General features: G+C 50.3%; 1 protein-coding gene across 1 annotated transcript in view; it reads right to left on the bottom strand.

Annotated features, from left to right (window-relative positions):
• ZMYND8 (zinc finger MYND-type containing 8) overlaps nt 1-12,136 on the bottom strand; it is a 131,876-nt gene that overhangs the window by 33,827 nt on the left and 85,913 nt on the right. Inside the window, 1 exon segment of the mRNA XM_021078039.1 lies at nt 5,857-5,997. Coding sequence (XP_020933698.1) covers nt 5,857-5,997 — 141 coding nt within the window.

Here is a 12,136-nt window from a genome sequence, read left to right on the forward strand (position 1 = left end):
GGACCAATCTTGTCTGTGGGTAAAGAAAACTCTACGATTTGCCTTAACCCTTGTGTATCTAAACCGGGGGTTCACAAAAACAAATCTACGCTCCTAGAATAATTGCGTAACGGTTCTCAGATCAATGAGGTTCTCAGATCAATGAGCTACTTAAGGTAATGTTTATTCTAACAAGAAAGCACCAAACGCCAGGGAGGGGGCTGTGATCAGGTCCCAAGAAGCGGACCCTCAGGACTTTAGCCAAAGGTAATTATCTTTCTCCAAGTTTTAGCTCTGCTCCGCAGTCTCCTTCAGCGCCTGCTAGCTTATCAGGACTCCTCCCAGCCCTGCCCTTCTATATCGGGAATATCTGCAGAATCCACCCAGGCTGCCAACACTGTGAACTTTTCAGCTGATATGAAGACAGCTTAGGCTATAAATGGAAACCAGGGATTAAAAAAAAATAAAATAACCCACGCTAGAGGCACGATCTCACATTGCTGGAGGGAGCATAAATCAGAACCACCCTTTAGAGAGCCACTTGGCCCATCTCTCGAAATGTCAACAGCTCGTGGCCTCTGACCCCTCGCTCCACTTCCAGGAATGTATCCTGTGGATTCCCCCTGACGTGGGCAGAAGGGTCTTCACGGCAGCTGTTTCCAACAGCAGAAAATGGAAAACCACTGAGGCTCCATAAATAAGGCGCCTGGATAAGTAAGTTACACCCCACCTTTAAAGGGCATAAAATACAGCTGCTAAAATAACACGGCGGCAGGGCTCCCTATGCGGTGATGTGGAAAGCCCATCCTCTTACTGAAAAGAAAAGATCCAGTAAAGGACATTAGCCTCGGGGTGGCGGAGAAAAGAAGGAAAGGGAATAGAGATACAAATCCCTATGTTCTTGGGGTTTTTTCTCAGCGTTGACATTGAGAGCTGGGTAAGCTCTGTTGTGTGGAGTAGGAGGTGGGGGGCCAGGAGCCATCGACCCTGGCCCCACCCACTAGATGCCAGTGACACCACGTCCCAGTGGGGATAATAAAAAGTGTCCAGGGAGTTTCCCTTACGGCTTGGCAGTAACAAACCCAACTAGTATCCATGAGGATGCGGTTCGATCCCTGGCCTTGCTCAGTGGGTTCAGGATCTGGTGATGCCATGAGCTGCGGTGTGGGTCGAAGATGCAGCTTAGATCCCACATTGCTCTGGCTGTGGTGTAGGCTGGCAGCTATAGCTCTGATTCGACCCCTAGCCTGGAAACTTTCATATGCTGTAGGGGTGACAGCAGGACAAAAAAAAGGCAGAAAGACTTTCTCCACTGCGGGCATCTCTGACAAGCCTCAATGCACATCTTGGTCACTAGCTGGATGACTGAACATCTGTGTCTGCTGAGCCCACAGCAAATAGTGTGTGTGAGAGAAGAGGAGACAGGATTCCCGGAGAGAGAAACAGGAGTCTGGGGGAATTAGGAAAAGAGGAAAGAATCAGGCCTTCCACTCTCGCCACAAACTCATCCTTATTTAGGACTTAAAATAAGCAGAGGCACAGAAGGGGGCTGGAACCATCCACGGGGCTCAGCTCCTATTTTAGAGCAGAGACAAGAGGCCCAAGACAGCAAATGAGGGCCTGATGAGTTAGCAAGCCAGACCTTCTTCGCTCCTTTTTGAAACAAAACGTATCCGAAGAGTAGTGAAGTATCCAACGGGTAACCCATGGACTGAGTTTTATATCATGGGTTGTATTTGTTTGACACAAAGAGACCTTTTCTATTTAATGAAATTGATAGTCAATTCTTAGAAACTAAAAAAAATTCACATAAAAATCTAGATTTCTGGGAGTTCCCGACGTGGCGCAATGGTTAACGAATCCGACTAGGAACCATGAGGTTGCGGGTTCGGTCCCTGCCCTTGCTCAGTGGGTTAACGATCCGGCGTTGCCGGGAGCTGTGGTGTAGGTTGCAGACGCGGCTTGGATCCCACGTTGCTGTGGCTCTGGCGTAGGCCGGTGGCTACAGCTCCGATTCGACCCCTAGCCTGGGAACCTCCATATGCCGCGGGAGCGGCCCAAAGAAATAGCAAAAAGACAAAAAAAAAAAAATCTAGATTTCTGTTTGTCTTGAAAACAGTCTGACAACACAGGTTCAACAGGCAGGAGCTGCTTCCTTTAGAAAACCACGTTGTCCTTCAGGCAACCATCCAAATCCTCCAGTTAACCCCAACCCCTAGAGCTGGGCCAACTGCCCCAACTGCACAGAGGCACAGTGGCCAGGACCCATGAAATCAAAACACACCCTGTCCGGCAGCTTTTCAGTTCGTGTATCTCGGTTGAAAGCCTGAGCCACACAGCAGAAAGGCCAGAGTCTAAAGGTCAAACTTGACCACAAGCCACGTACGATCCTGGGGAAGCAACTGCTTCGCTTTACTTCAGTTTCCACTTCCTTCCAACGGGGCTATCACCTTACCCTGACGGTGGCTGTGGTTTGTTTTTTCGATAGTTTTAATTTACAGAAAGCAAAAATTCTCTTTTCAGAGAATACAGTTCTCCGGGTCTTCATACCTGCAGAGATGCTTGTAAGCAGCAGAAACAGAATGTAGAACAAGTGCATCTCCCCAAAAATCCCTTTGGGATGCGGAGTCAGTTCCTCCCAAACCCCCAGCTGTCACTGATCTTTTTTCAATTTCTTGTAATTTTAACTTTTCCAGTCTTTTTTTTCTTCGAAATGAAACACTGGTTAGTTAGATATAATCATGCCATACTGGAGTTCCCGTCGTGGTGCAGGGGAAACAATCCAACTAGGAACCATGAGGTTGTGGGTTCGATCCCTGGCCTCGCTCAGTGGGTTAAGGATCCGGTGTTGCCATGAGCTCTGGTGTAGGCTGGATCTGGGTTGCTGTGGCAGCTACATCTCCGATTCGACCCCTAGCCTGGGAACTTCCATGTGCCTCAAGTGCGGCCCTAAAAAGACAAAAAGACCAAAAAAAAAAGAAAAAGAAAGAAAAAAAGCCGTTATTATCCCTGGCACTCTGTCTCATTCTACCTGTTCAAACGAGTGACACAGATGCTAGACATCATATCCCATGAGAATTATCCAGCCTTTCCCTCCATCTTCTGGGGTCTTCTCCCAGCCATGGCACCTACGACCAGTGCCTATCTGCTCCTCTTCCCACTGGGTCACTGCGATTCCAACACCCCCATTCCCAAGGCCTTTGTTTCCACTGACAAAACGAGGCGTGTGTCCCAGGAATGGAAAGAGGTGGTGGGGAGTTTCTGCGCAGGAAGCCTCGGACCCCAGAAACACACGCCAGGGAGAAAACCTTTCAAGGCCAGAGGGTGGGTCAGCCCAAAGGGAAAGCCCAAAGCCAGCCCGGCTGCGGGAAGGAGCGATGCCTGCCACACAGGACTGGCAGAGGGGAAGCGTGGCCATGAGAACCCCTCTTGACAGCTTGCTTTTTTGGGGCGCGGAGGTGTGAGGAGGGCGTGAGAAAGCAAACCACACTGCAGAGAACAACAGGTGTTTCCCTGGGGAGCAGACGGGTCCCTGAGTGTTCAAGAGAGGAATTCCCACCAGCCAGCCTAAGGCCCCTCAAGTCACCGTCCCATCCCTCCCCGGCTGCACCACCAGGTGGCCAGGGTGAAAGAGGCACTGGTCTCCATGGAGACACAGGCTCGCTCCAGCTCAACCACCTCGGGCTCTGCAATCTGGGGCCTCCGAGCCTCCTCTCCAGTCCTCAGTTTCTCCATCTGAAAACAGCACCGATAAACAGGCACTGACCACCAGAGGCTGCACTTAGGCAGAGCATCACTCCACACAGGCGGCCTCCCCAACCTCCCTAAAACCCGGTATCCCGGAGCGCTCCAGGTAACACACTCCCAGGGCTGCCTTCTCCTTGTCCCAGCCTCCTCTCGTCATCTCTCCTATGCCTGGAGTCGACATGCTCAAGTGTCCCAGTCCCGTCATTCTTCCTTTTTTTTTTTTTGGTGAGGGGTGCAGAGCCTGTGTTAGTTGCTTGGCCAGAGACAGAACCCGTGCCACAGCGGCAACCTGAGCCACTGCAGTGACAACCCTGCATCCTTAACCCGATAAGCCGCAAGAGAACTCCCCTTCACTCTTCCCTTATGCTCTAGACCAGGGTCTCTCAACCTGAGCCCTATTGCTGTTGGGACCAGGTGATCCTCTGTCGGGGGCTGTCCCACGCATCAATTAAGAGCAAGTACCACACGCAGGCCAGCAGCATCCCTCCTCCTCCCCCACCCCACCCCCATTATGAGAACCACTGCTCTCACCCAATCCCAGGCATGAATCAAGACTGCCAGAATTCTATCTCCTGCCCTGGCCTGGTCTGACGCATGCCTCCAACTGCCCTCAAGACCTCTCCGCCTCGGATCTAGCAGGCATCTCAAAGTTACAAAATCTAAAACCCAACTCTTGGCTCCCACTTCTCCTGCCATAAGCAAATCTGTCAGTACAGGCACAGCCCAGTAAATCTTAGTTGGGGGGCTGCCACCACCCCCAGCTGTGACAACTAAAATATCTCCAGACATTGCAAAGTGTCCCCAAGGTTTAAAACAGTTAACACAGGCTATTCTCAACACAGGACCCAGAGAGGTCCTCCCAAAATGCCAGTTCTCATCCCCCTTCTGCTCAAAGGGCCCCAGGCCAGGGTCCACGAGGTCACTGTGTTCTTTGACCTCACCCCCTCACCTTATCCCCCTTAACCCACCCAGGCTTCCTTACCATTCCAACAACACACCAAGTTCATCCTGACACTAGGGCCAGTGGATTACTGATTCCTTCTAGAATGTTCTTCCTCCTAATACTGACAAGAATGGTTTTTCTTGTCATGCAAATCTCTGCCCAGGTATCACCTCCTCCCTAAGCACTGCCTCCAGCCCCCCAACCCCAGCCTACCTATCTCTGTCCTTATCATAGTAACACTTTTACCTTCCAAGATGGCATGACTTAGGTTTTTTGTGGTTTGTTTTTTTTTTGGCTTTTTTTTACCTTCATTATTGTTTCCCCCTCTCTAGACCTAAGCTCTGTAAGAGAATGGGGCTCTGACTCACCACTCTCTGCCCAGGCCTAAAACAGTACATAGCATATAACAGATGCTCAATAAAAATCAGCGCTCATGATGCAATGAAGAAATAAACAAGTTCATAGTTAGGTGTTTAGTACTTCTGGTGCCAATTTTTGTCAGCGGCTTTGGTCAAAGGTAATGCTTTTTAAAAAAACCAACTGAAACCCAATGGGTTAAGAAAAAAAATGCATGAAGGATGAAGACCAGCATTTTTTTTTTTAATCAGAAGAAAAAAACAATGTATCAGAACACGGTATACATAAGAAAGGTAGGAGCTCCGGCGTGGCTCAGCGGGAACAATCCAACTAGCATCCATGAGGACGCAGATGCGATCCCTGGCCTCGATTAGTGGATCAGGGATCTGGCGTTGCCTTGAGTTGTGGTGTGGGTCGCACTGCTGTGGCTGTGGTGTAGGCCAGCAGCCATAGCTCCAATTCGACCCCTAGCCTGGGAACTTCCATATGTCACAGGTGCAGCCCTAAAAAAGCAAAAAAAAAAAAAGTATCATGTGTGTCTATTTCCCTTTATCCGTAAAAGAGCTGGGTGACTGTGGTCAAGGGCAAGAAAGGCTGTGACACTGACCTAAGCATCTCAGGAGAAGCTCTGACTGTCACCCAGCCCCAGGAAACCCCTTGCTAGGTCCTTGCATTGCTCTCTCTCCATCTCCATCCCCCCCGTACCTGCTGAATATTTTGCACAGTGAATAGAGGCCAGGGTTCAAGAACACCCCCACCAAAGAGGACACACAACTTGCAGAAATATTCTCAGCTGACACGGAAAGAGGCTGCCCCCAATTCCAACTGACCCAGGTTCAGGTTCAGGATGCTTCCTGTGCTGGACGTCTTGTCCGTTTTCGTGGGGATGGGTGTGGACGCTTGAGGAGAGAAGGGTTTCGGGCTGCCGGATAAACTCCCTGCTTGTCCCGTCTTGGTGGAGGCTGGAGAAGCTGAAAGAGGATGTTCCTCGTTAAAAGACAGATTTACAAATAAATAAACACACACAGCATACGGGGATGGGACTTGAACACGGAAAACCTGTTATTTGCTTTCAACAAGACCCCCCCAGAGCAACCACACGAAGGGGTTGGAGCGGGAAGGGCGGGCCGTTTATTTCAGGCAAAGGGCTTTAAGCCAATGGGAAAGCGTTGAAGCCACGAGGGAAGAAGGCCACCCCAGTCACTCTATTAAACACAAAGCTCTAAGACAAATCGGCTAAGCTGCCACTGAAATTGGTTTAGCCCATTCACGGGTGTAAATCTCCAAATAAAGAGTGATGAAACCCGCCCCCACCACGGTCCAGAGGCTGAGGCCAGAGCCGGGCTTACAAATGGCATGGCATCCGTTTGTGGGAGACACAGGGCCCGGCTCAGACAGCACTGCACCTGCCCGCAGCCAGCTCGACTCCTCGGATGGAGACGGCCGACCTCCCATTTCAAAGGTCCTGCCCTGCTGCTGAACAAAGCCACGCTCCGCACCAGATGGAGCGCGGGCGTCGGTGGTACACATCTCCTTCTTTATCAGGTTTCAAACTTTTCTAGAGCTGTACCTACACCGGAATCTTTTAAAAATACCTTAAAACTCCCTACTTACTGGTCCCCTGAGCCACGTCCACCGGGTTGGGGGGGGGGGACAAAAATCAACCATTTAAAAAAACAAAGTATTCAAGAGTTCCCGCTGGGGCACAACGGGATTGGTGGAGTCTCTGCAGCACTGGGAGGCAGGTTCCATCCACAGCCCGGCACACTGAGTTAAAGGATCCGGTGTAGCCACAGCTGTGATGTAGGTCAAGATGTAGCTCAGATCTGATCCTTGGCCTGGAAACTTCCATTTGCCATGGGGCGCCCCAAAAAGCAAAAAAAGAAAACAAAGCGTTCAGATGGCCGAACTGGGGCCTCCAAGAGATCCTTTACATCCTGGCTTTTGCCGAAACAGCTCCACATTACTGGCTCCGTGCTGTTACTATAAACGTGTGACAGGCAACCAAATGGCCAGCTCCCGCCAGATGAGCAAGAAATATCAAAAAGCTGTTGACGACAATGGGGTTAGAGACGTCCTGGGGTCTTCACAACTGCTCAGACACTCCGGCAGGTTCTTGCCTGGGTTTCCTCATCTGCTAAATGGGGGCGGGTCAATATACACACACATGAGCTAGCGTCAGCCCCCCTGCTGGGACCTGCCAACACTATTTTTAGTGCCACCGAGTGGGAAAGACTCTAGATGTAGAGAGGAGAGGATGCAAGCGTGGATCAGGAGCCAGAAGGGAGGTTCGAATCCCCGTCTGTGGCTGACATGCTGTGTGACTCTGGGTAAGTGACCTGAGGTCTCTGTCTCTCCTTTCCTGGTAGTTACAAGGAATGCCACTGATTCAAAAGAAAAAAAAAAAAAAAAGGATTGATAAGAGTACTTAACTCATCAAATTCTAAGGAGCAAATAAACTAACCAACGATCTAAACAGTGCTGGCATGTATTCAATACTACATTGTTGTCTGCTATCGTGTAGTTTTTTACTTCCCTGTTAACCTCTAGGTTTTTTTTTTTTAAGTGAGAACTGCAATGAGTTTTAATTTTTATTCATATTTTTCATCGATTGATTGATTGATTTTGCCTTTTAAGGTCGCACCAGCGGCATGTGGAGGTTCCCAGGCTAGGGGTCGAATCGGAGCTGCAGCCCCGGCCTCCACCACAGCCACAGCAACGCAGGATCTGACCCACGTCTGCGACCTACACCTCAGCTCACAGCAACGCCAGATCCTTAACCCACGGAGCGAGGCCAGGGATCGAACCCACAACCTCATGGTTCCTAGTTGGATTCATTTCCTCTGCACCATGATGGGAACTCCAGCTCTAGGTTTTGATGTCAATCATCCAAAGCAGGGGTTCTCAGCCGGGAGTGATTCTGCCCTCCAGGGCACTGTGGGCAAGGTCTATAGATATTTCCGGTTGTCACAACTAGGGAAGAGGGGGTTGCTATGGGCGTCTGGTAGGTAGAGAACAGAGACACGACTAAACATCCTACAATGCACAGCCCCCCAGAACGAATAATTCTCTTTGGCCCCAAATGCCAACAGTGCTGAAGTTGATAAATCCAAATAGAAGTGAAGCAGACTGTCTCTGGGAATCTTTACCGCATCTGCCAACAAGGAGAGGAGGCGAGGAGTACATCTGTGAACACCGGCCAAACGGTGCTCAGCAAGTGTGCAATAGACACTTGAAGTATTTTGAAAATTAAGGGTTTTTTTTTTTTTTTAATCCTAAATTAAATCAATTTTGCTGTAAGGATTAACAAATGCCCTGGCCCAGCACCTGGCAAACAACATCCCCTTGACTGAAGGCTGTAATGACATTACCCACTGGCTCTACAACCGCAGGCCTCAAATAAGTAGGGATAAAGTGCTTGTGACACAAAGAAACAAGAATAAAGGAAAAGGCATCTCACAGGATTTAAGTACGACCAATAACAACTTTCTATTATGACTTTTCCATGACTATTATTCACTCATTTATATTCTGTTTCTAAAAGAGGTCTGCAGTGGCTGAAAAGATCAATGCAGTGTGTTCCCCACCAGGATTAAAGACCAGGGCCTTTCCAATTGCATTCTCTTAAGCAAACCAGTAAGTAGGCTCCACAGGGAGGGTCTCAGCACACTAGCAGAGGCGCTGCTTGGAGCTGCGGGGAATTCTGACAAGGAAGCCTAACCCTGAAGGGTAGCAGGAACCAAAGCCATGCAAAGGCAGGGTTGCAGAGAGAACTCATTAAGTCCCCGTTCCCCTGTTTAACAGCTCAAGTTAAAAAAGTAAGAAGAAGGAGTTTCCTGGTGGTGCAGCAGGTTAAGGACCTGGCATTGTCACTGACATGGCTCAGGTCAGCACTGTGGCACAGGTTCAATCCTTGGCCTCGGAACTTCCACATGCCACAGGCTCAGCCAAAACAATAATAATAAATTTTTTTTTTTTGGGGGAAACTCCCAATAATAATACTTTTTTAAAAACAAAGGAAGAAGAGTTCCCATTGTGGCGCAATGGTTAATGAATCCGACTAGGAACCATGAGGTTGCGGGATCAGGTCTGATCCCTGGCCTTGCTCAGTGGGTTAAGGATCCGGCGTTGCCGTGAGCTGTGGTGAAGGTCACAGATGTGGCTCGGATCCTGCACCGCTGCGGCTCTGGCGTAGGCCGGCGGCTACAGCTCCGATTGGACCCCTAGCCTGGGAACCTCCATATGCCACAGGAAGCAGCCTTAGAAAAAGGCAAAAAGACAAAAAAAAAAAAAAAAGGAAAAAAGAAAGGCCAGAAAATGGTCTAGCTGGCTCCTACCTGCTGTGAGCCTACATGCAACTTACCAAGAACACAGAGAGTCATTAGTTTATAACTCTGTGTGTGTGTATAAATATACATATGTATATGCACATATATAACACGTGTTAATGTACTTAAAAATAACTGAAACAAGCCTTTAATTTCATATAAAGTCTCCCTTGTTACTAAAACTTAAGTACTGAAGGTTTAAGAAACATGATCTTTTTTCAAAGTTTTTTTTTTTTGTCCTTTTTTTTTTTTTTTTTTTTGTCTTTTCTAGGGCCACACCCGTGGATAGATTTTAAATACGGCACTGGGCTGTGGCAAGAATAAGGGGGTTAGGTAAATGCTGGTTTCCCACAGAGACAGGTCTGATTCGCCTTCCACCTGCCACCTCAGGGCAGGGGCTGCCCTCACAGGCTCGGGGCATTGCAGTGCTTCACGTAATCAAGAGAAGGACAGCACTGTGGGGTCACCCAGCAACACTAGATTCCACACTGCAGAACTCGCCTCTGAGAGGACAATGGCCCCTTCCACCCCCAGGTGCCACCTGTCCCACCTCCCCAGTTTGTGAAACACCTATACCTGCCTTGACGTCTGCATCAGGCACATGCAGTAACCATTCACCCAATTACTCAAGGCCAAACACGTCTCCACCACCTCAATTCCTCCTCCGCTCTCCTGCCTCAACTCACCTAAGCCCGCAGCAACGCCTCTGCACACGGCTTCCAAAACATACTCAAATCTCGCCTTCGTCTGTGCGCTCTCAAGGGTGCCAACAGGGCCCCCAAGGGGCAAAAAGTAGATCGTATGAGGTGAAAAATCTTACTCTTTTGGGGGGGGCAGCACCTGCGGCATGCTAAGGTTCCCAGGTCGGAAGTCAAACGCACCTGATAGCAGTGCCAAAGCTGAATCCCCAACCACTAGGCCACCAGGGACTCCATAAAACCTTACTGTTTTATATACAAAGCACAGATACATACGCGGTGCGTAACACGACATGCAAGACTTGAAATTGTATGAGGGTCCACTCTTAGGTACGACCCCAAAGAACTTAAAACCTGTACTCAAACAAATCCTCACCACAGCACTATTCATAAGAGCCCAAACGTCCGTCACCAAACAGACAAACCATGGCACAAAGGAACGCCATTCTGAGGCCTGCTGCCATGCGGGTGACTTTGAAAATGTCACACTCAGTGAAAGGAGCCAGGAAAAAAGGTCATGTTTTGTAGAATTTCACTGAAATTAAATGTCCAGATGAGCACATCCGTACAAACAGAATGCAGACTGATGGCTGCCAGGGGCAGAGGGGTAGAATAAAGGGATGCGGGGGTGGCAGGGATGGGGAGTGGCGGCTTGATGGGTACCAAATTTTATTATGGGGTGATGGAAACATTTTGGAACTAGATCACAGTGGTGGCTGCACAACATTGTTCACTTTGAAATGACTAATCTTCTGTTACGGGGCGCTCACCTCCATTTAAAAAAACGGACTAGTATCCATGAGGACACGGGTATAATCCTGGCCTTGTTCAGTGGGTTAAGGATCTGGCGTTGTGGTGGCTGTGGGGTCGGTTGGCAGTTGCAGCTCCAATGGGACCCCCAGCCTGGGAACCTCCATAGGCCGCAGGTGCGGCCCTAAAAAGATGCACAGGACAATCAGGAAGAAACTGCCTAAAAGGGCTCCTCAGGGGTGATAATGAGAAAAAGGTTGGGAACCACTGCCCTTCGCCATCACTTTTCACGGAGACCCTGTGAGGGCTCCCACGGGGCGCCATACCACCCTCTCCCGGGGCGCCGCCACCCGGCAGCCGCAGGGCACCTTCAACAGGGAAGGAACACGTCGCTCCTCCATCCAAGACCATGCAGGGTGCCCGCTCCCCCAGAACAAAGCCCAAAGGCACTTCCAACCTTCCTGGCCTCGTTCTGAATCGCCAGCCTAGGAGCCCCTTGGGCTTGGCCCCTCCAAGATCGAACCTGGGCCCACCTCAAGCTTTACACTTGGGATCTCCAAGGACCCCCCGACACACTCCCACCCAGATCACACGGCTGGCAGTCCTCGCTGTTCCGGGGCAGCTCAAACACCACCTCCCGGGAGCCCTCCCCTGCTGGCCCCATGTAAGGTGGCCCCGGGGCCCTTGCGTTTACTGCCTCTTTTTGGCCATGAGAACGGGGGCTCCAGGACAGCAGGCTCCCCGCCGGCCTGTGCGGTGCTCAGGCACCCAAGACGCTGACAGCACGAGCGGGCACGGAGGTGACTGAGGAGTGAGGTCTCCACTTCGCTTTTGGCTACTGTGGTCGCGAAAAGCAATGAAGACGACACTAAGGACAACCAAAGAAAAACCTCTTCATCCAAAGAAGCCACTTGAAACCATCTGCTCGATATGCAGCAGCTACGGAAACCAAGGCGGCTGGGGTGACGGAGCATCCACAGAAGAGAGGAGAAGCAGCGCTGCCCAGAAAAGTACCCGCGGGTCAGACGCATGCCTGACGAGAACCCTGGGCTCGTCGTAAATAAGTAGTAATGCAGGTCAGGAAGATGGACACAGACAGCTGTCCGCGCTCCATCCTCTCCACCTGCGTGGTACACCTGCTTCAAAATAACACCTAGGAGTTCCGGTCGTGGTACAGTGGTTAACGAATCCAACTAGGAACCATGAGGTTGCGGGTTCGATCCCTGGCCTTGCTCGGTGGGTTAAGGATCCGACGTTGCCGTGAGCTGTGGTGTAGGTTGCACATGCAGCTCGGATCCTGCGTTGCTGTGGCGCTGGTGTAGGTCAGCAGCTAC

This window comes from Sus scrofa, chromosome 17, assembly GCF_000003025.6.
Source record: "Sus scrofa isolate TJ Tabasco breed Duroc chromosome 17, Sscrofa11.1, whole genome shotgun sequence".
NCBI classification, from domain to species: Eukaryota; Metazoa; Chordata; class Mammalia; order Artiodactyla; family Suidae; genus Sus; species Sus scrofa.